General features: G+C 33.4%; 1 protein-coding gene across 1 annotated transcript in view; it reads right to left on the bottom strand.

The window, feature by feature from the left end:
• Positions 1–4,652: 4,652 nt before the first annotated feature.
• LOC137926904 (lachesin-like) overlaps positions 4,653–24,632 on the bottom strand; it is a gene marked incomplete at its 5' end in the record, with an annotated part of 40,299 nt that continues 20,319 nt past the window's right edge. The window contains 4 exons of the mRNA XM_068770644.1: positions 4,653–4,849; positions 5,912–6,091; positions 6,165–6,284; positions 7,664–7,795. Coding sequence (XP_068626745.1) covers positions 4,653–4,849; positions 5,912–6,091; positions 6,165–6,284; positions 7,664–7,795 — 629 coding nt within the window. The remainder of the gene's footprint in view (positions 4,850–5,911; positions 6,092–6,164; positions 6,285–7,663; positions 7,796–24,632) is intronic.

Below are 24,632 nucleotides of genomic sequence, written 5' to 3'. Positions count from 1 at the left end.
AATCAGATTTGACTCCCCTATAATGGTATGTTAAACTTTAATCTACGAGAGTTCAAAGCATTTCGGTTTGGTCGGAAAATGTTTTTCTTTAAAATTAAAAAAGAAACTGTCTCAACTCAGACATTTTTTTCGTATCATTTTCACAATATCCTTAGTATAGTAGTAGAGAAATTCATTTTCAAGCTCTATTATGGTTTTAAAAATCCTTCTCACACTAATAGTATTTTTTTGTTTAATTATATTATAATTCAACCGTGTAAGGTTTTGTAATACCGTAAAAGCTGCCCAAAAAAGAGTTACTATTTTCATGGAGCCTAGAGAAGATAACAACATCTAAACCTCTACCACCTAATGGCAGACTATTTTTTTAAGGTAATGATTTTTCCGGATTTTTTATTAAATTGTTAATGTTATAATTAATCAGCTGTTATTTAAAACAACTTTTTATTTATTTATTTTACTATTCCCTATCTTTATAATTCCTTTTACATTGTACACATGTAACATTCAAACTCTGTAAGTTATGTAACAATTATTAATTCCTAACATTCGGAAGAGGCTTGTATTCCAATTGCGAGAACAATAGAGGGTTGCCCTAAATATGTTTTTGTACTGTATGAAATAAATAAATTTACGAAGTAATATCTTTCATAATTCAGGTTTTACAGTAAAAGCCTTGGTTGCCATAGATTCTATTACCAACCGTTCACATGTTAGTATAGTCGTGGTAATATTCGTAATACTCTCCTAAGATATTATTAATTTTACAACCCATTAACATAGGATAATTGATTCAAATTGAATAAAAGCTATATGTTATAGCATAAATTGTGTATAAATAAAAGAGTAGGTATAAAATGCTAAGAGATATACAATTTATTTATGTTAAGAATATATTGGGAAATTAATAATAAAATACAACCTAAATTAAGGACAATCGAGTTAATGTAGATAGATTATCTTTTAAAGAGCGCCGTCTTAAAAATGCTACTGCGGGGTCTATTTCTGTTTCTAAAATATATTTGGATATTCGTGAGTCACAGGTCCAAATGTCTTTCTCCTACCGCCTGTTTACAGCACTTTACTTTATGGATTAAGTCTCTTTCTAATTCATTTTTTGTGGCCGCTGGGGCCAAGTTGCTGGAGACTATGAACTGGCATGCAAAACGGAGGACGTCAACGTTCTTCGTAGGTGGACAATCTTTGTTAGACCACTTCCAACCAGTTCTATTGTAAATCTAATATCTAAGTCTATGTTCAGTAGTAGACGTTTTATGACTGAAATGCTGATGATAATGATGTATTATTAATTTATTTTCTGTTCAGTTGATTTCTTCTTAAATTATGGTGATGATTGGAGATGATAAAAGACAAGGAGGTAAAATGTTGGTTTAGTTTTAAGAGAAATTTATTGTTACAAAATATTAAAGAAATACCTTTGTCACTTATTTTTTTTTCTTGAAAAATAAATGGAGTTATTGAATTCAGGGGTACCTCCTTCCAAATGTTACTTGAAACTACGTGACAGTACTTAACAATGAATGATCGGCCTCTGTGAAATTATGTGAAAATATTTAATCAATAAAGATGAAACAACATTATACTTTGGATAAATTATGTTCAGAAAAATACTTTATTATATTTGTAAGATCGAATCACGAAGGATATCTGTATACTACAAAAGTAACCCACGTTTTTCAATGGATTGGCAAGTTAAAGTCGCAGCTGGCAGGCTATGCGGCACGCAGACCAGATTTTGCTGGGGTCTTATGGTACCGAAGTGGAGACCACATTGGAAAGCGCGGTGGACAAGCGATCCTGTAAAGGACGTCGAGAGACATTGAGGATGTAGACCGCTTCCAACCGGTCCCATTACAAATCTATGTGAGAGATTTAGCAGTGCTCATCTTACGGGTGAAAAAAAAAAAAACACTGCATATGATGATATTTTTAAATATTATCTTGTGCTCAGGATGAATGTAGTTTTTTTTTTTATAAAATATTGTGCGCAATAAATATATATTTTTTTGAAGTTAGATTGTCAATATTTCTATTAATTAAAAATAAGGTTTTTGTTTTTGTTTGGGTCACGTTCACAAAGAGTTAAATATAGAGGAAAGAAAATTATAAGCATTTCTAAGAGAAGTTAATTGAAAATACACAATAAAAACATATCAAAATCGCTAAAGAATACTTTCGAACATAATCGATAGAGCGTTGCTTTTAGATCGGGTTTAGGGAGTAAAAGTGAAGGCGCATTAATTCAAGTGCAACACGAAAAATGCATTAGCGCCCCGCTCGAACATTCATCATTGTCCTGCACCGGCTCTCCGAAATTTTGTCTTTCGTAGCTTTGCAAATGTTCAAAAGTTATATTGATTTATTATTTCAAATTTTTGCTTTCACAACTCGTGTCAGAATTTTATATCAATACATAATATTATTTTACGTAAATTATTAACATAGTCCATGTAATTATTAGTCCATGTATTAATAGTACAGAGTAGAATATATATACTGATCAATTTGTCATAGATAACCAAATAGCAATTAATTAACATTTTCACTACATTATGAATCAATTCACAAAGTAATTTAATTACGGAAAAGTGAAAAGGTTTATACATTTTGAAATATAAAACGTATGTTATAAATTATTTAAATTTTTCAACGTAACATTCTTTAGAGGATATTTGAAATTTATTGTGAAGAAGCCAAGCGTAGTCGTGCTACATTTTTTAAAGCGGTCCTTCTTTTGTACTAAAACTCCCTTAGTGTAAGTCTTGCGGTATCGAAAAAGTGCACGATTTCAATTAACACTTTTAAGTAAGGTCTGGAAAGTTCTAATAGTAGTGAAGATTGAAGTGCATCTTCAAATTCTAAATAAAATTACGGCAAAGCATTTTTATATTACAAGCTAATATAAAAAATGCTTCTTTTAAAAATTATGAACGATGGACAGGACGTAAGGGTCAGGAAATAATGAAATAGTCCCCGCTGCAAAGTTAAACACGAGAGTAGAATATCGAAAGAAAAGTTCACATTAATTACATTATGTACTTCATTTCAACATCGTTCTATTTTAAATTATTTTTAATGAAAATAAAAACAACGTTTTGGTGAGTTATATTGAGTGTTTATTTCAATATTATTTTATAGTAGAAGCAGTTAAACTTTACACATTTATTGTCAAAGTCAACATAACTCGTTTATTAGCATGAGATTCAAAGTCGACATTTAAATGGTTAATTTTTCATAATTTAAAGGTTACATTATCACTGGTACCTAAATTTATTGATAACAGAAATTTAATATTTACTTACAACTGCTATATACTAGAGTTTAACAAGATGTTAAGAAGTTCTTAAATTTATTTCATCTTCGATAGTAGTATTATATTTAGTTACATATTTTTTCAAGAATTTCAAAAACATTCAGTTCATAGACTACTATCATAAATATTATTAAAGAGTTTATATTAAGACAGATAATGTAGTTGTACATTAGGTAAATGATTTAAAAGAAATATATTTAGTGACTACATTCACTATTTTACCTTTATAAAGAGAAGAAAATTAGTTTTCAACTACATAAACATCTGTAGATGAAAAATTAGGTAGTTTCTCCCCAACGACACAATTCTCATTTTATACTAAGTGAACACGTTATCATTTTCACCCAAGGACAACTCGGAAACAATTGACAAATGAAAGAGCATTCTACAGAGTGATTATTTTCGCAGCTGAATGCTTCGAACTTAAATTCAAATTAACATTTGTAAATAAGAACTGCAAAAATAATAATATTCTGTCCAACAAATTACAAACGGTTATAAAATTTTATTACAGAAACGATAATATGTTACATACATATATTACATTAAAAACACTGTATCACCTAAAATCCTTTTGGTTACAAAGAGATCATTATTTTGATATATGTATCAAAGAGTTTTATGGACCTCTTCTATTAAAGTCATTCCTTTTATGTATGTATACATTATGATGGCAAAAGACATATATAAAAATTAACGAGTAAAGTCTCCTGTTGCTTATTGTATATGGAGCTACAGTATATAATGCTTTGAAGTTCTTCTTCAGGAAAAAAAATTTCAACTTAATTTTTCAACAAGCATTTATTATTCAGGAGCTTAGTTGTTTTATCAGCACCAATAATTATATTTCTCACATTTATTAGGAAGATAAGAGACAATTTACAATGGACTGCACGCATTTTCTAAAACATCATTCGACAAATAACGATCCAGATCCACATATAAGTTGAATGGACTGTGGCTATGCTGAACTAGGGCATTAATTTAAAACCCTGCGTCCAAAATGTTTTCGTGCAGATTTGTTGCCTTTTCAAAGTAAAATATTTCGTTGGCAAATGAGAACGAAGTATTTTTTGATGAGAAAAAGTTATGATATCCTTTCTGAACTTTGCATCTATTGACACCGTTAAGTTATATTATTCGGTGGAGTTTATCGATATCAGTTTTGTATAATTGCCAATAATGTCACGTATAATTATAATTATAGGCAATTTACAGCTATATATATTCGCTTAATCAAGATTCGTATTTCGATTACGCTATACCTAACAGTGTAACTGTATAGGTCACTTTATGTAAAATTGTTAATAACAAAGTTCTAGAAAGAAATTATATATCGTAGAGTAGTTATCAGAAGAGCATATATTTGAGGCGGCAGGTGGCTCGCGAAGGAGAACGGCTGAGCGTGCGATGTTGCAGGGTGTGCGTTAGACGTGGAGGGGCTACGAGCGCGCTGCCAGGCAGCGCCCGACACCATCGGCTCCTCGGCAAACCCGTTCATACTTAATTCTAACCCTGCGGAGTTATTCGTTCCTAATTTTAATACTACTTATTTTTAACACAGTATAACACTCATCAGTCGGAAAATAATACAATCAGCTCTTATATACTAAGATATCATAGAGTTTTCTTTTCTTAGTTTTAATGCTAAAACTACATGTCTTATCAAATAAATCTTATTATAGCATTGAAGAGTTTTTAGTGTGTGAAACTTATTTTATTGAGTTGATATTGCAATGTATATATTATTAAAAAAATTATTAACAGCTTAACAGTTGTTATTTTTTAATGAACTTTAAAAAAATTAAGCTGGTAAGATTCCAACCGATTTTTCTTAGTAGATCAATCAGTTTGATCCCGCGGTGTACTACTTACATTTACCTTGTCATAATTTTAAAAATAATTGGCGATTTCAAAGTGTTCATTTATGCTTACTTCACTGAATATGTTTTAATTTGAATTGAATTTTCAGTGTAGTTTAACAGAAAATTTGTTAACACAACAAAATGCGTAACCCCACATCTGCACTCATTGAGGGTTTTAAAATAATGAATATTTTCAGTATTCCACGACAAAAACCAACATCGGATTACACCACCCGATATCCACCACGTACAAAACAGTTATTTTATTGCAAAGGTTGGAATCGAGTTTAATCTTTTTGACGAGTCTATTTTTCGATCGCAGTGTGTATTATGGTAAGCAGAGGATACTGCCTATCTTCTGGAAACTTGTTTGTGAGCAGTGGCTATTTTATATAACCAATGCATAAAGTGAGAATTACTTAAAGTTGTATCCCAGGAATAGAACGCGCGACCTACGATCGCAAGCCCTAGTCATCTGCCGCTGGGCTACACTGTTTAAAGACTATTTCTATGGTTGGCGAATGCGGCTTGCAATCATGGATCCTGAGTTCGATCTCTGAGAGGCCTAGAACTGAGATAAAACTTATTAATTGACCTGCAAAAAATCCACAAAAAAGGTTATACAAGGAGACTTACTTTGAGTGGAGGCTTATCTACCCTCAGCACCAACATTAGAGTAATAATAATAATAAATATACATAAAACTACTTACTATGTAAACTGACTTGACTTTCCATCTTCCCCAAAGCATTGACGGAAGCGCAAACGTAAGTTCCATAGTCCTTAGGCGCGAGCGCCTTTATTGTCAAGTTCATCCACAAAGAATACTCGTTGACTATAGTTTCCGATATACGAAGTTTGGGATTTTCAAAAAGTTTATCACTCACGAGCGCTGTAATATATTTAAGGAATTAACAAATGTCATTTATAATAAATATTGTAAACAAAATATGAATGATAGTCACCATCTTCTCTATACCAGGAATTCATTGCTTTTGGAGAAGCTTCTATGTAACATTGAAGTTCTACATCACTTCCTATTGGAGCACCGACGAGTTGATTGGTTACTTTTACTTGAGGTATGACTGGGAACAAATAAAAATGTTAACATGTTATAAAACTAGACTAAGCGAATTATTTACAAGCCAGGAGCGGTACATATGTAAAATATCCTCTTCTCACATCACCATCGTTTCAATTATAGGACGTCTATTCGCTGGACATAGACTTACCCCGTAGATTTACAATAAGACTGGTGGGGACCGGCCTGAATCCAGCGTTTTTTGAAGGTCTTAGCGAGGTCATAGGCGTTTGCTGCTTTACATTTCAGAATTGGCCACAACGGCCTTGTCTTCTAAACGCTTATTCGTTACCATTTATTTACTTATTGAAAATGATTTATAAAAATTATTAAATATCGTCACTCTTAAATTTTGATTAAATGTATTCTTCTTAATTGTGCTCCAAATCACTGCCAATATGCAGAATGATCATAGTCGTGGCAGTTGCCCGTTTTATGGGCTCCGGATATTTCTCTCGCTGAAGCGTTTGGCACAGGCTAAAGAACGAATCTGTAACATATGATTCGTCCATTGTGAAAACGGGTGACCTGTGGATCTTGATCATTGTATCTTCGACATTCTGACTGTACAATTCTGTGATTGTCTATTCACAGCGGCATCTTTCGTTTGCATCATCACTTGTCCAAAGTATTTCAAAACTTGTGAACTGTTACAAAGGTGTGGAATCTTGAGTTAAATCGAAAGAGAATTAAAAGCATCTATGCCATACCGTTTCCTTTCTTTAACCATATGCATTACTGAGTTTTTTTCATAAGTTCACACTGAGAATTTTATAAGGTAAGCCTCTGTTGCGTAATGTTACGATCACTCCATCGGTTTAAATGTATAATTAACTTTGCTAATAACAAATAGTAGGCATCTCAACCAATAAAATCAGTTTAAAAAACAGGTACATAAAGCATAGAATCAAAATGATATATTTATACCGAACAACTTTTCATGCATGTTACATATTTAAAAAACAATGTAAGGATTTTATAGAAATAAGAATTTTCTGGTTTTCTTTAAATTAATCGTGTGATTTATACATAATTTAAAATATCCTTTCTGCTATCTGTTATTATTTATCCACTAACATATTCTTTTAAATTTAATGTATACTTTTAGATACTGTTAAATTACTTAGAATATATTTGCAAACAACCCGGTGTAAGTCCGTGATGTTAAGATTTGTTAAACCCGGTGAATAAATTAAACAAATAACACCAAAAGAAAGGTTAAAGGTGAAAGTCTTAAAAGTAATTGTTTCGAAAATTTGGCAATAAAATACGGTAGACAGAATATTTAATAACAATAGCACTAGTCGTATAAAACATGCGAGAACCTAATGACTAATTGAGAATCGTCTATAGAAGCCGGGACAATAACAAGTAGTGACTTACAATGCACTTGCACGTGATATCGGCGGCTGACGGTGGGAGGCACGCCGTTGCTGGCAATGCAGTAGTATGCACCCATATCGGAACGCTGCACGTGGAATAGTTCTAGACTCTCCCCTTTGTGACTTTCCACAACTAGAACAAAGGAAGTGAAAATAATTTTGAAGATCTCGTATTAAATGTGCGACAGGTTCATGGTTTCGTGCATCTGGTGACAATGCGAATAATATTGCGAAGTTCACGACTTTAAGTTAATAAAATTTTACATATTTTGTTATACACATACTCATAAGAACTGGCAACAATGAAATGCGAGGATTGGGATAGGAACAGTTTCCTTGTAGAAAATATCTTCAGTTAAGCTAGTCGTTATACACATATTGTAAAAGTGTTTAGATTTGTAAAATGTTTAAATAAGAATACTAATAAGCCCTTAAAAATTAATCTTAAGAAGTAGACGAAAATTTCTAAGTTGGTTGGTATATTCGTAAATAACGAATCACCGGCGGCACAAAAAGAGTAGTTGTCGCTTGATCCGCCAGACGTTCGGATCATAAAAAGATTAAAGAAGATTCTTTGAACTTGTCGAAAGCACGGAAATAATGTTAGTAATATCAGAGATTTGCTTACAACACATTTTTACATAAATACGCTCTTTTATTATTATATAATTGTTATAAGATCTCTATTATGAAAAAAATCATAATATTATAGATGTTTTAAACAGTTTCATATAAAAGACACATTTTACTTGTGGGTTCAATCAAAAGTTTTGTTGCACAGTTTAAAGTATTGTTTAATTAAAGGTGTCTGGTGGTAGATGCATATTTAAATGCAATTATTTCAAAAAGTAATCAACATTGCTATCGTAGGGTATTGCCGTTGAATCACTTACGGTGTGGATTTTTCAGTCTTAACTTTGCAGTGGCCGAGTGAGCATAGTGCGTCCAGGTTCAATCCGAGCCTAAATTTCATTATTATGTTGATGAGAATAGAGATACCGAGCCATTGCTTCGGTTATGAACAGTCTACCTAGTCGATATTTCGATTTCTTGATAAGAATTCTCCCAAAAAGTGATAAGTCGATTTTAGGATATCCCGTGGTCACCGAGGTCACCCGAATTAAATCCAAAGGATTTTTTTATGATGCTACCTCAAAAAACAATTTTTAATAATAGTTATAGAACACTTGTGAATTGAAAGAAAGTATTCGCCAAGAAATCTGCTTAGTTCACTGCAGCGTATAGTGAAGAACACAAGGTTCCGTTTTGAACAGTGTGTGCAAATCGAAGGAAGACATTTATATTATATCGTTCAATGCTTTTATTAAAACAATGTGCTCAATATTATATTTATTATTTCAGTTTAAAACATTAATCTGTCACAAGACACCCTGTATATACATTTTAAATATCCCAGTACAAAGAAATCTCATTTAGACTACATAAAATACAATTTCGGTCCTAACCGAAACATTTTAAAAATTCATTTTTGCTCGCTTTACCCAAAACCACGTGACAAAAATAAATCAGTTCGGAATATTTCATGTGGCAAATGGAGCCTTCAATGTTCGAGGTCTATCAACACGAAGTAATGCACTTAAATTGTGTTTAAGTTTAATTGATCGAAAAAAACCTTTTAAAAACGTACATTATTAATATTCAAAGTACATTTTCATTTTTCTTTTGTGTTTAAAAATGAATCCAGCAAAATAAACTCAACTAAACTTCATTTTTGTACTAAAGTTTTAGTAACGAGAATTACGAAGTTTTGTCATCGTAACGATATCAGTACATACTTAATGTTTTAGTTCTTCTATTGGACCACAACTGTGGTTATAAACAAGGTATAGATATTAAAAACACTTTTCTGAATGCCTTTGTTAATTAAGACGTCGGCCAATAAAATGGTAAATAATTGTTTAGCTCGTGAATTATTTTCACGATATTTCTCATTTAATTGCAATCGTTGGTAATTGTAAAGAATTCTCTTGCGATGAGTGGACGCTGTTTAACGAGTCTAGTAACAACCAAGTTAATCATTCTTTTAAATGAAACATTCCGTTCTGTAGTAAAAAGAGGACTCGTGGAAAAGGGAAAAAATAGATATGCAGAAAATTGCTGTGTGCTGTACCGCTCGTTTAACAGCTCTGTGTTTAAGTAATCGGAGTGTTGTTTGTGTGTGACGTTTTTTGTAACTTAATTCCTCTAGAATTTACTATTTCGGGTTAAAATACTGTATTTGTTTATGAACGAACTCTTTCAGAAAACAGCGAAACTTTTATGCTTATAATATTTCGCTTGCATTATTTATATTTATTTTAATTGATTTGAATATATTATGTCATATAATTGACACAGTACCTTGTTAAAATCGTTGGAAGACTACAAAAAGCTTCGGGCAAAGTCCATGGCCAGAAATTGACGTTCTACGGCTGAAATGATTACATAAATACAAAGGCCACTTCATTGTATAATACATTATTTGTTTTAAAAAATGTAAATACATAGTGGTAAATACGTAGTAGATGTAAACTCACAGTTAATACAAATTCTTAATGGAAGTCCACACCGATACGTTTAAACTGAAAACATATTTTCTATATATTTGCTGGATTGTACGTAACTCCATAACCTAAATATCATCTTGTATCATCGTCAGCATGTCAGCCGATATACGGCCTGGCTTTTTTCAAAGATCGACACGATCTTCGACGTACTTTGCGGTGATTAATTAAAAAGTAAAAGTTAACATCACCTGATACGTATGTTCACCTTACGTAGTTTCTGTGAGAGAGAGGTGACTAAGGAAAAATATTCGCGGGCCGTGGGCGGAGAATTTTTCGAACATATTTAAAGTAGAAACAAAAGGCATACATAACGATTGTCATGCAGCGATAGATATTACCGAAAGAAGATAAAAAAACTACAAGTTAAAAAAAATCGTCTCATTATTATCATATTCGTTGATAGTTTTTGCAAAGTTCAGATCTCCCTCAAAGATCGCTACGAAAACCGGTCTTAAAGTTACTTAACACTCTTAATAGAATATTTGCGATGTGTAGGTAGGTTGTAATTTTTTTATTTTATTAAAATTGTGTTTAGTGTTACATTTTATAAAATTAGTTACATAACAAATTTTACAAAATGTAACAAAAAGTTTCATACAGAAGCTGAAACATCGAGCGAGTACTGCTCCAACTAAAGAAACTGGTATAGCAATTATACGCTTAGTCGTTAGGTGTTTGAATTCAAAATTAAAAAGAATACCTAAGGGTTTCCGTTAATCATAAATTCTTAAAAAATAGGATTTCTTTTTAAAATAACCTTGTCCTACCTATCATGTTAAACCATTGAGTACGAACTGAAATGAAGAATATTAAATAATTTTAGAATCATAAATGTGCTAAATGAATAAGTTAATATTCAGAGTTGACAATACAAGCGAATGCACTTAAGTCTGTATCGCGCTGAGGGATTCAAAACGAAACCTTTCAACCGCACTTTCTTAACTTTTGTCAAAATATTAAGAACAAAAGTGGTGAAACAAACTGTAACTTTTTATGCTTATGGATAATATTATTTAGTTTTGGGTTATAACGCAATGTATATAAGTAAGACGTTGACTACAATAATTAAATTTTTATCAGAAAAAAGTGAACCAGAAAATCATGACCTGATAAAAATCTAAATTTCTATAATGATCACTAAAAATTCATAAATACTATTGAATTACTAATTAGTAATCTTAACAAATTTAGAAGATGTATTATAAATTATTGATGGATGGATGGAATGATACATTTGATGTATTTGATGTTGTGCTGTTAGCCGGTCTAAGCTTTCTACAGCTTCATCGAAATTGAGCCTGTGGTAACAGAGGTCCACGGACTAAAAATTTTACGCTTGGGATCGTAGCTCAGTTACGATAAAGACGCCTACACGCGGAGATGTGTATAGTGTAGTGAGTGGAGTGTCGAGTATGTAGCACGAAGCAAGGACTACACGGCGGTCGCGAGAGTCCGGGTCTACTTCGGCTGCCGAAGGGGACCCGGTTTGGGGTTTGGAGGGTTTCGGTTGCTTGTGAGCAACCGATGGGACAGTAGGGAGGATGGCGGGCTTGCCTCTCGGGTAGAGTAGCATCGCCCAGGCTGAAGTGGCGGGGGGCGGAGGAGGGAGAAGGGATTTCGAAGCGGGCTTCTAAATATTCTCCGCGGGAGCTGAAGAGGTTGGTCGGGTTAGTCATCGACTTTGGTAGGGCGGGAGGTCGAGGGGCGGCCTGCGCGGCGTTTTTAAGGCGCCTTAAGACAGCCCCTGTAGTTGGCGGGGTGGTCTTCGGTTTTACAGAGGACACACGCGGGTGTTGTCTTTGTGACCGCGGGACGAGAACAGTCTGCAGTCCCGTGATCCCCTAGGCACTTGACGCACCGAGGGCGGGAGAAGCAGTTGCGGGCTGTGTGGCTGTACAGCTGGCATCTGTGGCATTGGCCGACGATGCCTTTGCGGTGAGGGGCCTCGAATGAGATCCCTGAAAGAGAGCAGACCTTTTTGAGGGCAAAAATTTTCTTTCCCTCGGAGGAAAGCTCTATAGTAACCATAATAAGTGGCACGGGGAGCGCAGAAATGTCACGCGCTTCGCGTTGATAACGGGATGCCCGCTTTTTTGAGGTGGTCGATTACGTCGGCGATCTCTATTTCGAGCGGGAGGCCGCGGATAACGACTCGAAGTCGCTTATCGTCGGGGAGTGCGTACGTGTGGAAGGAGATGCTTTCCTCCCGCAGGTGGCGGGTGAAACGACGGAAGTCGTCGACAGAGGTGAAGCTGGTCATGATACCTTGAGTGGTATTCTTAGGCTCTTGTCTCGGTATTCTTTGGCTTCTTGGCTCTGCCCATCTCGTTGGCGAGAAGCCATGATTGGACTGATTTCCACGCTTGTTTGTCGTGTAGAAAGACGGGCGGAGGAGGTTTAGTTCCGTTTCGGGAGGGCCTTGGGAGGCCACTTGTTGAGGTTGGGCGGACGGTTGCTTGGGGAGCAACCATTGGGAGAGCTTGCGTACGGCTTTTTTGGCCAGGCTAGCCGACGGGTAGGCAGTTTTGGAGGTACTGCTGCAGTAAATGGAGGAGGTAGTAGCACGAAGTGACCTCTTCCTCTTGCCGGTGACGAGAAAGTATGGAGACACTACCGACACTCCAAACGTTGTTCGCAGGGTTTTCTTGCACTAAAGTGCAAGAAGGCGGACACTACGTGGGCAACTACGGGACGCAGGAAAGTCCGAAGACACTTACGACGCTCCAAACGCCGAACGTAGTGAATCCGTGCGCAGGGGCACAGGATTTGACGGGCAACAACAGCAGAGAGGGTGGTGGGAAAGTCCGAAGACAATTCCACACTTCCAAACGCTGTGCGCAGAAATTCCTTGCACCGGGGTGCAAGGCAGCGAACCTAATTGCAAGTCACTACGGGAGGCGGGAAAGCAGGGAAACACGTCCGAACGCTCCAAGCGCTGAGCTCACAATCTAGATAGACTGATAATAATAAATATAATCACTTGCCTAATGGATCAATGCTAGGATCTATCTACCTCCAGTTTCTGCTTACTGTGACAAGTTATTATCCTAATACAATTCTATAGAAAAATTAATAACTAAAATGTCGTTGTTTCAGCATAAAGACGCCTACTGCGAGGCATAGTTCTTTCCTAAAGATCTAGGGGGATATAATACAATCGCTACATTTGGCAGGCGGGTTGGCGATCGCAGTGTGCTATTATGGTACGCAAAGGATGGCATTTTTATACAATTAATGCACGAAGTGTGAATTATTTATGAATGTATTCCGGGAATCGATATTGCGACCTACCGTCGCAAGTCTCAGTCAGCTGCTAGGCTACCACTGCTCATAAAATAAAATGTACTTTAAGGCAATCACTTTATTTATTAATTTATTCGTGACAAGAACGAGTTTAGTTTTGCGTAAAATAATGATAATGGGATTATATTTTCATTGTAACGTTCAAGATATTTTCTGTTTTAATACATTCCAACACGTTTTTTTTATTTCGGTTGACGTGAAATGTTTGACAACTAGACAGGTGTTTCAATATCTTTGTAGTTTACATAAAAAGATATTTTTTTGGAGTATTTGTTTTCCAACTCTTCCATTTTTCTCTACTTATATAGATCTTATGTGAATTAAAAAAAAGTTAACTTATATTAATGTTGTTCGTGCCTTAACGATATAAAAAAATACTTAAATTGATTCTCTCGGTTGAGTTATGCGTTTGTTGCGAGGCATTTAGCGATTAATTTTTATTTACATGTATATATGTAGTTATATATAAAGAAACACCTAAGGTTTTAATATCTTAAAAGTATTTTATTGTTCGCATCCTTTTGTTTCTATATTTCTTGCTCTTTTTATCTAATGAATAGTATGAAAATCGTAGAATAGCTTATGTTTTAAAATAATTAATTAAGTTCGTTTTTATAGAAGAAAGGAAAGTAAAGAGAATAAATTTATTTTTAATGATTATGAAAAAGTAAAAGAGATGATCGTTTTAGCTTTAAATATAAATATAGAACGTTTTTGAATAAAAACCTTTTTACTTTCTCTACAAATTAAATTAGTACATTTCCGACTCACCACCGCGCCGGAAAATAATTAAGAGCTTTGTAAAGCAAAAGTAAATATTAACAAACTGTGCGTTAAATTTAATGAGAAAGCAATCGGACAGTATAAATTAGTCGCTGTTGAAGCGAAATGCGAGATATTAGAGTGGAGGAACCGCAGCTGGCGCAAAAACAATATTGTGAAACCCTGGAGCAAATAATTTTAATCTTTGATGCTTTTTTTAATGTACGTGTGCTTTATTAAACGACTGCTTATATACGGAGGTTTCTTGTAATATGATCAATTGATTTCAAAAGTTTGTACATTAATTTAAAATGAAAACCTTAAGTAATGTATTAAGTCCAATTTGTGTACGAATGGGGGGAAAATATGCCTTCACTACTTTAATACATGGATATAAAACGTGTAGCCATAAGAATATACTAGTTACTACTTTGGTTCGTGAAACATGAAATGTGTATTGTAAGATGATAGTCCATTTGTATGTTTAGCTTAAATAGATCGAAAATATTTTCATAATTGTTACCTAAAATGCTATGAATGTAGTTATAGTTTTATATTCCATCTAAACAAAGAAAAGAGAAAATAGTATTCCCGTTACTATTGATACGTAAAGTATTAAATGCTCAATGTAAAATGATCGTCTATTGAAATAAACAATTGAATATAATATGTAAATTATTTAATATTTTTATAATTAACACTACTATTGATTTTTATTTTAGTGAGAAAACAAGAAAGAATGTGCTCGTAATTTGATAGGGGAAATATAAAACGTACTGAGACATTCTAACACTCTTAAGTCACATTTGAATAGGTAGCACTCGAAGCTCTTTCTCGCGAACGTATTCTAGTGGAGCAGCCATCTATTATCCTATAAATATTTCATTTCGCAATAAATCCTTCTGTTTTTGATTTTTGAACCACTTTATAAACACGGGCGGGCACACAAGATTATTTAGTATTTTGGACACCCTTTTAAGTTTTTATACCTATTTCCAATCAACCTGTATAAAAGACCACTGAAAAAGGTTAAATTAATTATTTTTTTTGCTAGTACTAAGCCTGCGGCAAGAAATAGTAAAAATAATTAATTTTAATATGCAGTAATCCTAGTTTTGAGAAATCTTATTCTTGTTATATCATTTTAACGTTATTAATTATTTCTTAAACTATTGACTGTTGAATATGGTGTATCATACTTTAAAACAGTAAAGGACCTGCTCAATTACCTCTTTAAAGCTTTTACATCTATAAACTATCTCTCTGTGTATTTCCCTCCATATGTACCTAATGTGAAGCCAGGCTAGAAAATGTACAAGTTTCAAATAGTTTATCACAATTACTTATTCTACTAATTACTTATTTACATAAAGGGCGGACTATTTATCTGTACGAAATAAATAAGACGATAATCTTCAGGCCTAGTTTATTATCACAGAGGTTTAGATTAAATTTTGTCAGGGAAATTACATAGGCCCCGGAGAATTGAACGCACGTTAGTTTTTACTGACCATTCGCCACCACAAATAAAAGTATTATACTCTTCTTGAGATAAATCTACAAAAGCCGCAGAAAGTAATTCTATTTGTTCTCTGAGCGGTTTGTATTTTAATACCAACGCAAACGCTTCCACTCAACTCTTAAAGTCAACTTCAACAGATTTAAATCATTAAAGTGTGTGTACCTACTGTTTTGGCGATTTCGCGTGTATATTATTTTTCCTTAATTATACAGTGTCTGGTAGTAGTTTCATGTTTTTTAGCTTCATGAAAAATGTAGTATGTGCCATACTTTTATAAAAAACAAAAAGCAATAGAATAGGAATGTGAATTTCATCTGTTAAAGAAGATTTCATCAGAGTAGAGTTGCATACACTGCTGAAAACGAAGTTTTGTATTCTAAGCCATATACTATAGTTATTTTCAATTAAATTTAGATTCGGTCTTATCCATCCCATATACAATGCTCACTCGTCCACTGCAACATCGTGACTGAAAAATCCGCACGATCAGTCTCGCACCGTTATTTATTTTTTGAAATAATCGCATTTAAAAACAAAATCGGCAACCAGACAGCCCTGCATATTACAACAAAAAAATTAAGGGACAGTTAATTGAAAATAGCTCTCAGAAGAAAAATTTTCAATGAAATAATTTCAACCTTTTAAAAAAATTTTTTTTTAAAATTAAGCTAAAAAAATACGATGAACCATGTACATTTGATTCTTTATAGGTGTAAATGATTTAAAGCTTATACATTTATTTCCAATCACCTTGTATAATGTGATCATTTTAAAATATTTTATGTTAATTTATTTTTCTATTACAAGCCAACCTACTCGTACATAGTGCGAGGAACAGATAGTTAACAATAATTAATTCTTAATCTACATATTAGGAGGTTGTCTTATAAATTATAATCCAATTTTTATGCTATTCCTTGTTGTATTATGATTACGTTATTTATAACTTCTTAAACCACTGATTTTAACATAGCGTGTACCATACATTACTTGTCTGCTAATAAGTTTTAATTTGACCTCTTGAACTTTATATACTAATAACCAGTTACATTGTATAAGTATTCATTGATGATTAAATTGAAAAAAGTCATTCTGTAAATTTTGAATTACTTCACTTCTACTGTTTAGGCCTTTTAAATTAAAACTTGATGCCATGTTCACCAATGTTTTTCAGAAATGTTTTGCGATTTTGTATTTTTGAGTTTATGCTTTTATTCAATACTGCTAACACTTCATCAGTATATTTGTTACATAAAATTGTATAAAGGTTTTGTAATAATAACGCGCCATGAAACGGCGCTTAGAGAGCTCATTTGCTCTAACCGACAGGTTGTACGAGCAATATGCTCCACCCACTATCACTTCGGACGAGCAATTCTTCGACTTAGGTCACTAACCTCGGTTTGTTGACGGATCTTATTTCTGATAGCCTATCTATCTATCTTTTCCATAACCCTATGGATGACTTTTAAACCTTCATATAAAACCAATTGTAAACTACCAGGTCTCAGATCCTTGAGTCATCACCAGCAAGACTGGTCAAAGAACTTCATCTTCAGATATTAAGGCACATTGGAAAAAAAGATATTTCGTAGCTTCCCGAAGGCTGCCCATCCAATTTGGATGACAGTTCGGTCAGTATGGTAGATTAATATAAAATATCGTAAATTTATAATCATCAATTTATAAATACGTTAAAGAATATAGAACAATAAATCAAATAACAAAAGAACCCTCTATGATCTTGAAAGATGTTAAATTTGAGCAATTTTATTTTCGTAATATTATTCCATAGTGTACGAAATGCATTTTGGAAACGGAACCTGCATACAAAATAAACGATCGGCGAATATCCGGCTCCTGGCTGATGTGTATCCGAACTTATCACGCCGGTCTCGGCGCGCTCTGGTTATGACATTATTAAACTAGATCGCGCGGATCCACTGACGCTAAAAAATACGTGACCGTTTTGTACAATTTTTCCAAGCTAAAAAACAGCCCTCCACAAATTTAAGGCCGGCACTGACAGCCGCGAATAAATTATGTTAATGAACGCTTTGAAAGCGCATCCATAGATTCGACCGATAGCACCGCGGCGCTTTTTCAGCGATTTACATAATAACCGACAATATTAAGGAAATGCTATACTTGCATTTCCAACACTGCTGGAAATATTTTGCGATGGAATAAACGTATCACTGATGCCTTTTGTTTATGTAACATAAACTTAAGATACTGTATACTGTAGGGTATTGATTTGAATTTAACTGGTACGCCATAACTATACGATGGTGCAGAAGTGACATAAGTCATACAACAGATAGTTTTTGTGTTAGTATTGACTACGTTATTAATTTTAATAACACTTTAGTTTGAGACTACTTTTCTATGTTACTCAATCTTTAATTAATATGTAATTTTAATGGACCAGAGGAAATGATATTACATTTTACTTCTTAATTTATTTCTTAGGGCGGAGGGTTTCACATCTTCGCAATTTTATTTAACATCAAAAAAGATGAAGTGCAAGGAAAAGTCCCTTTTAATTCATTATTCATATCAGCAGAGATAAATATAGTCGTCAATTATAAAAAGAAGCCAAGCGGTGGAAAGGTTATTCGCATTACGTTTAATTAGTTCTAATAAAGAGCTCATTCCCCGAATGTTTGTGTCGGAATTGTTATCCATAGAACGTAAACGTTGTCACAGTGGTGTTAATGCGAATCAGTGAGACAGACATCTCGCATTCCGCGCTCTCATATTATTAAACGTGTGGCCGTAAGTGACACACAGCAACGTTACATGTACATTATTACATTCCTGTCACGTCGTGAGTATACGTTCGCTTTTATCAAATGATACGTCTACCTTACATTTACAAGTTTATGTGCCGCGCTTAATACAGGTTTGACGAGGATTTGCATTGTTTATGTTTTTTATTTCAATTCATATCCGAGGAGATATGGAACTCACATTTTGTTATTCCAGCTATAATTTTCATGTGCGATAAGGTGTTTAACTTATATCTATGATGTCTTAATCTTATAGAAACACTTGAACAAAATTTTTATCTTCGGATATAAAGTGATAAATGCTAACTCAATTAAATGTTTTTTTCATGAATTATAACGAAGTTGAATTTTTTTTTTTTCGAGGTTCAAGCGCTTTATAGGACTTTGGCTAGGAATAACGTTTTGAGCGTATATATCTCATTATATAATGATCAACGCAAAATGAGCGGTATCGATACCGATTTGATATCGACATCATTATTAAATTTTATTAATGATTAATATTAGTGCGACCTAGTAAGAATATATAGTATCCTATGTTATACTGGATAGCGCTTCTGAGTAAAAGTTCACGCACAAAATTATGGAATACTTTGATCTTGTTATGTATGAAACGGTTGACGCTATGGAAAAACCTGCAGGATCATCATGGAATCGTCTGTGTCCACGAATTCGAGCGCCTTAGAGAAGGGAATATGATAGGAGACTTTAGTTTTATTGGAAAAAACTAGAGCTTCAAATGAATAGGTAAGAAAATAGATGTAAATGGGGTGGATATTCTTGAGTTTTTTTGGGATTATTTAACTTATTTTCATAGCATTTTGTCTTACGGAAATTTATTATGGGCTTGGGCCGTTAAAATTAATTGTATATTCATTTTACCAAAATGAGCTATGCAGAATATTTATAGCTCAAAAGCAAAAAACTATTCTGCTCCATTTATTGGCATATTATTTATAAGCTCAAATTTAAATACTTACGTAACGTACGGTACGGTTTTGTTACGAATAAATTTAGTCATCAAAATTATTTACGAAAACTTTGTGAGAATATAAATATAAGAAAGTTCAATAAGATTCTTTAGGCTTTCATTTTCTTAGTTTTAAAACTAAAATTAAAAACATATTGGCAGTAGCACTAAAGAATACAAGAGTTTTTAGCTGGTCGATATGTGTGGAACTTCCTTAGTTGACTCATTTGCAGAGTTGATGTTAAAAAGTGCAACTGTTGAGTTTTTATCCGGCTAGCATTACGAACCGGTGGTAGCTTTTGCACGGACTAACATTACTGAATTTTTTATAATGTTTGAAATAATTGAAGGCTGTAGTAAAGATATTTTGATTTATATTTGAAAATGTCTCGGTAGTGGACTTTGAATATAATAGAGAAGATCTACTATTAGATAAACACCACCAAACTGAATTCGCTACTTTTCCGTTTAAATAAAATAAAATGTGATATATTCGGGATCACTTATATAGTTAAATCGGATTGGCAATTTGAAGTGTCTGGGCAGATCAAATGGCGGGTATACTAGTAGGCCACTGGGGGCCTTAATTGGGGGATAGATAATATGAACCGGCAAGCCCAGTGAAGGCCGTTCACCCAGAAGGTAGAAAGTGAATGCAGATCACTTCCTTCCCGTCCTGTTCGAAATTTATAGTAAAGCCAATTTTAATGTTATGTCTTACGCCTAAAATGACAATGATGACTAAGAAAAATTTATTGATTAACGTGTACCATACCCCTATTCAAAAATCTACGCATCAAAAATAACGTTAGTAACATAGCTTTTTGAAAATTCGGGTTACTGCATATAAAAATTAATCATTTTTATTATTTGACCGTGCCGACTTTTTGTAGAAGATATTGTCCTATCGCATTTCAAAAGAAAAAACAAATTAATGTAACATATTTTAGAATAATCGATTTATACAGGTTGGTTAGAAATAACTGTCCAAAAGCACTTTGGTGACTAATCAAGGACATACGTACCCCTTAAAAACTTTTACATCTATAAAAAATTATCTGTGCAATGCTTGTATACTGATATACACTTCGTATTTTATAAATACGAAAATGATTTATTATTAGAGTTTAAAGGGTATTATAATATTAATTTATTTATTTACTTTTTATTGTTCATAAGATATGAAAAGAAATCGGATAAAATCGTCAAAAGATGAAGTACAAAGCGCAGGATTATTACTAACGGTGATTTCTGCCAGACAACCATTGGATTTCCTTGGTTACCAAGTAAATAAAGAGCGGATGGTCATCAAATGATAGAAGGGGTTAGAAATTGGTGTAAATACATTTTATAAATGACATATTATACACATACAGTGACAAGCAAAAGGCTCTTAAAAATCTACTTGCCATTGTAATTTACGAAATATACCTATATAATAACTACCTTTTTGAAAGCTGGCAGAGTTATTTAATATATATACACGCCTATCGTGTGCTTCGTTCAAAAATTTCTGTAAAAATTTCTTCAAGGGATATATAAATGGAAATTAGTACAATTTCACTGCGTTAAAATAGGCGTTTTAAAATTCTACAATGTAAGGTCGGGGGCGGATACTTTAGTTAATTCGTAAACTTCATAGTATTTTCCTCGCTGGCAACGAGTTAAGACGTTAATTAAAACACTTTGCTAACTTTTAGTACAGAATTTCTGAAGTACGGCAATCATCTTAATAGCTCAATCAAAGATCAAAACAACCCTTACCATATAAAACATTGCATAATTGTCAAACTTTATTAAAGTCAAATCTTTTATTAATTTTTCTTTATTGATACATTAGAGTCTCAAATTTGAGTAATTATGTATTGTAATGTTTATCTGGTCTAAACTGCATTCCTATGTAATGTCTCTGAACAGTTTAAGAAATTTATGACATAATTATTTATAAAAAATCCTTTTATTGTGTAAAGGATTCTTTAAATAATAATAGAGTTAGAGAGAGAATTTATATACCACTCTATTATATATATTGTAAAAGAAACCACAAAAATAAAACCTAACTTGTTTGGGATCTTTACAGATTAGAGCGCATTTGCAAACCACTGAGCTTTTAATTATCGATGCCCTTGTAGGGGAGTGCGATTAAGATTCTATTTTCTAACAAATTGAGCTCTTTTGGCAATATAATACACAAGTAGCGACTCTAAATAATTATATGTGGATAAGAATATATAAAAAAATATATAAATTCCAGTAGTTTGTACATATTTATTATAAGAAGGTATTATTCAAGAATACAGCAAATAAAGAATAAAATAAATACACAAAGCTGTTTTCAAACTGAAAGATGCGGTCAGTTAGTTTTATCAAATACAAACTGTGTACACATATTTGCAGTTTTATAGCTGTCGTTTTTAATATAAATTTAACGCTCTGCGAGCAGTAACTATACGGCCGCCCATTATTACTGCAACCACTATTCTCTATTTGTAGTAGTTGAACCTTATAAAGCCGGTCAAGTTGAGGGATGGGCTTGAGACTTATGTGAGAATTATCGATATACTATTCAAACCTAAAATTCTTTTAAACAATTCAAGACGCATTTTCTTAAAAAATTATGGTAAATATTTGTAAGCGTTTAGGGTTTAGCGAAAAGCATGTATTTGTTTCTGAAAACCAACCCAAATGCAATGACATCGGTCACATTACTGACGGAATCCGAATTCAAATCGACGTTCGAATTGAAATCCGAACGCGAAAGAATGTAGTGGCCAGCAATATGAAACGTTCTTAAGTGAAGGTTGAATATTATTAAACTTTTTTTTTAAATCACCTATTATAACGTATATTCGTGATTAATAATTAATTAAATCTGATAATTATCAATAATTAATATTCTGTACTTGGCAATAAATAATATATAGAGATCTTTGCGTAATGTACCATGCGTGATATAATGAAATCTGCACCACACTACGTGTTATACGCTTCGGTTCTCTTTAATAAACAGCGATATTTTTCTGTTAAGCGCAATAGAAGCAAACGTGGACTTCTACATTAGTTTAATAATTATTGCGCAGAATTTATCGTTGCTTTCTTAATGAATATGTACGGATTTTTTATTTTAACAGTGTAATACATTAGGTTATTAAGAATTTATGAAAAATTCGATTCGTCTCTCGAGAATTTTACCATGTAATTAATTATAAGAGGTACCAAAAATATTTCAAATCAAGTTTATTCAGTAGATTCTTTAGCCCCTTTAACATCTATTGTTTACAGGTGGTGTGTGCTTTGGTCATATCTACCTAAACTTCTTCCAATCAGACAGACTAACGGCACTAGAAGAATTACCTATATATAATCTACTTATAAAAGATTCGATGATTCCCATCCAACGTAAATGTAAAATGCTCGAAACGTCAGTTACACTAGGCACGTTATCTTCAAAATTACAACAAAATATTTTTTAAAGCTTTTAACTAACGGTAGAGGACTAACACTTGCGATTGTAGGTCGAGGATTCAATTCCCGGTTCAATCTTATATAATTCACACTTTTTGCATTAACACTATGAGATTGCCACCGCTTACAAACAGGTTTCCGGAGGATGGGCCACAGCGACCTCTTTGTACCATAATAACCACACTGTGAGGCTGCCGAGCGTGACGATTATTGTATATCTTACATTGAGATTTTTGGGGGAGGCCTATGGCTGTATAAGGGTTGAAAAAGACATAATAGAAGACATAGAATTCTACTATAAAAAACATGTTTTTTTGCACATATACATTAAAGATAATTTGTGCATTAATAAGTTTAATATAATACATCTACGAATGAGTCTCTCTGATAGACTTTGTGCAATCAAAAGTTGTTGACCTAAAACAATAAAATCGTTTTTTGGAGTGATCACCTTATTTATCGTTTTAATATTTTAATCATAAACAACGATTACGTCCAAAAATAAGTTTTATGTTTCACGCTCTGCGAGACTACAAAGAATATGATTGTATTTTCGTTTTAATACTTTATAATACATGACATTTGTTAGTTATCGATTTAAAACGCCCTTATTAGTTTTAGTCCTAGTTAGTTTTGTTGAGCTTCATATGTGTAACAGTTGTGGATTTTTAATTTACTCTGTCATTTGTACGGGAAAAGAGAAATAGTATTTCTACCAAAGTATTTGATAGTGTTCTAGAAATTTTTCCATTTACTTTTCCATAAGAATCTTCTCTTAAACTTAACATACAAGCAAAAATTATATGGAGGATTCTTAGAGTACCTATTCAGGGTTAAACTCAAAGGGAGTCCCTCGAGCATCTGTGACCCAGCGGTGGACAGACCGTGGTACACGCAATTACTTGCTGTCCCATATATGGAGGGCTTAGAGTGGCAAGCGAAGTGGAAATGGGTAGGAGCATTGCTTGCGGCAACGTCGTTTCCCTTTTGAAAGAGGAGGAGAGCGCCCACACTTTCTTGCGGTTTTGTTGCAGGGTGGTGGGTGACGTAATTAGGCATAACAAAACCGTGTAACAGGAATTGCGGTAAGGAATGGGAGGCGATGCGTAAATATAATGTGGGTTAATGCTATATGTTGAATGAATGCTGAATGATATAAAAATATGAAGGATGAAAGAGAGAATAAAGAGAGAAATTGTTAAGGACCAGAGAGGGTAGGTGAAAGTAGAAAGGTGTATGTCCCTGTCCTGAAAGCAAGACGGGAAAAGGGAATTTTAAGAAAAATACAGAATCGGTCGATCCGTTCTTGAGTTTTGGCATTGCATTAAGCAATTATTTTTAATTTAATCTTAGTTTCATTAAACAATATATTTCCAATATGACCGATAGCAAGCGGCCTACATAAATGGCGGTCTTCTTAAAGTCTATTTCAAATATTAATGAATGATTGGAACTTTTCCCTTTTAGTGTAGCTTTCATAAAGAGTATTGATAAATTCTTTGCCGGGAAACCTAGACATAATTAACAGAGAAGTGAATTAAAACTGTCGGTATTTTCAGGAGCAAATTGCAATTACCGTTATTGCGGTA

The sequence above is a fragment of the Battus philenor genome, unplaced genomic scaffold, assembly GCF_028537555.1.
Source record: "Battus philenor isolate CCGP_79_NKW_IND1 unplaced genomic scaffold, ilBatPhil1.0.hap1 SCAF_10, whole genome shotgun sequence".
Lineage (NCBI taxonomy): Eukaryota > Metazoa > Arthropoda > Insecta > Lepidoptera > Papilionidae > Battus > Battus philenor.
This window is presented reverse-complemented; position numbering and strand designations above follow the sequence as displayed.